Genomic DNA, 2,074 nt, shown 5'->3' on the forward strand with positions numbered 1-2,074 from the left:
GTTTCGAGTTCAACCCAACTTTTATTTATCTACAATATCTCTGCATTGGAATGTTAATTCTCAAAATCAACATAAGGTTTCTCTTAGCAGCAGAGCTAGACTTAATTTTTTGAGGTGGTCAAATTTATAATTACTTCAGAGATTATGAAAGTTACATTACGGGGAAAATTTAAATGCAATTTTTATGCGTTTTTTGTATGATTTTTAACTCAACTACATGTAATTTCTTTAAATTCGTAATTTTCTCAGAATTTGTTATACACAATAAAAATTGTATTTTAAACTAAGAACCATAGGTGAAAAATTAAGGTATGATTGGATAGAGGATTTATGAAGGGATGGTTTAATTTTCTTTTTTAAATTACGGATACTGTAAAAAAATTGAAGAACTATAAATATTTTTTAAAATCAATCAATTGTGATTGAAATATTATACGATCATTAATCATAATGTTCCTTAAATATTTTTAAAAAAAAATATGAAACACATCAAAATATAGATTTAAACGTCCAAAACTCTCCCCTTCAAAATCTCCCATAACGAACCCTTGAAGAAATGCACTTAAATTTTTTGCTTAACACTCCTCCGTCCTATATTATTTGTTAGTATTTAACTAAAATCTATTAACTAAAAAAACTAAAATATATTTTAATATAAATATTGATTAAATTCTATGTATGATTGTGTATTAATTGGTTTTGACCAGAAAATAAAACTGACTGGTAAATATATTACTAATTTCTATATAAATATTTTATTGCAATTTATTCAGGATGTGTGTTTTCCAAAATATAAAATGTTTTATTAGTAAAACCTTAATATCTTATATGTTTTAGTCAAAAAATATATATCTTATATTTTAATTTTTTATCATAAATAAAATTAACCAGTCAAAAAAAATAAATAAAATTAATTGAATGTTGACTGGTAAATTAAATTAACGTAAATAATACTTTTAAACATTGAATGTATCGATCCAAAATAATACTAAATGTATTAAATTATTCTATAAATTATAGTTAATACTATTAGGTTGATTATTCACGTATTATTAATTCAGTAAAAACAATCAAGAAATATATGGCAGCGTATGGGAATCCAAATGCAGAACCGATGCAGGAAGTTTGGATCAAACCCAGAGCCAATTTTATGAAATGCAATATTGATGCCTCTTTTTGTCTCACTCACAACATGGTGGGAATTGGCATTTTAATTCGTGATGATCATGGCCATTTTGTCCAAGCCAAAACTATCCAACTTACACCTCTTTTACAGGTTCCAGAAGGAAAGGCTAAGGGTCTCTTACATGCTATAAATTGGGTTATTGAGTTGGGTATGGTTAATGTTGTTTTTGAGCTGGATGATGAGACTGTAGTTGATGCTTTTAATCATCCCAAAGATGATACTTCCGACTTTGGCTCAATTATTTACCATTGTCGTAATTTAATTGATCAAGGTTTACCAAACTCAACAGTTGTGTTTATTAGGAGAAAAGCAAATAGAGCAGCTGGTGTATTAGCAAGTGTTGCTTTAGATATGGTTTGTGATCAGGTTTTTCATCATGTCCCCTTATGTATTTCCTCTATCATCTTCAATGAAATGGCATGACTTTCAATTTGTCAAACTAGTTACAAACCCGTGCTTCGCACGGATTGAATAACATATTTTGTAAAAAAATTGTTCTAAAGGAAAAATAATTAAATTAAGGAAGATAGTTGCATTTTTCTAAGAGATTGTTGTTGATTATAAATGTGAGAATTAAGTAAACATATTACACAAACATTAGAAATGTGCACCTTTTTAAAATATTTATCAAAGCATCAAAAGAGCTTATACTACAATCAATACTCGAGATAGTAGTCAGGTCTATCTATTTAGATACACCACTAATTATCTCAAATAGCTAAAATAGACTCGTGTATATACATTAGCGACATTGAAGAGATATAAAGAAAATCAAATTTTACAGAGTAAAAAATCAGCCACCCCTTAAAAAATAATTGCTACAAAGACTTCCTTCCTTTTGAATAGTATTTGAAGATGCAGTACACAATTTTGTTTTATTCTGATGTT

The 2,074-nt window shown here is 27.5% G+C and overlaps 1 protein-coding gene across 1 annotated transcript; it reads left to right on the forward strand.

Annotated features, from left to right (window-relative positions):
* The first annotated feature begins 1,081 nt into the window (after positions 1-1,081).
* On the forward strand, positions 1,082-1,609 carry LOC146958973 (uncharacterized). Its single transcript, XM_085752854.1, has one exon. The coding sequence runs from the start codon at positions 1,082-1,084 to the stop codon at positions 1,607-1,609; it is 528 nt and encodes a 175-aa protein (XP_085608980.1).
* Positions 1,610-2,074: the final 465 nt, after the last annotated feature.

Source organism: Medicago sativa, chromosome 1 (genome assembly GCF_051527215.1).
Source record: "Medicago sativa cultivar Bolivia chromosome 1, Bolivia_mono, whole genome shotgun sequence".
Lineage (NCBI taxonomy): Eukaryota > Viridiplantae > Streptophyta > Magnoliopsida > Fabales > Fabaceae > Medicago > Medicago sativa.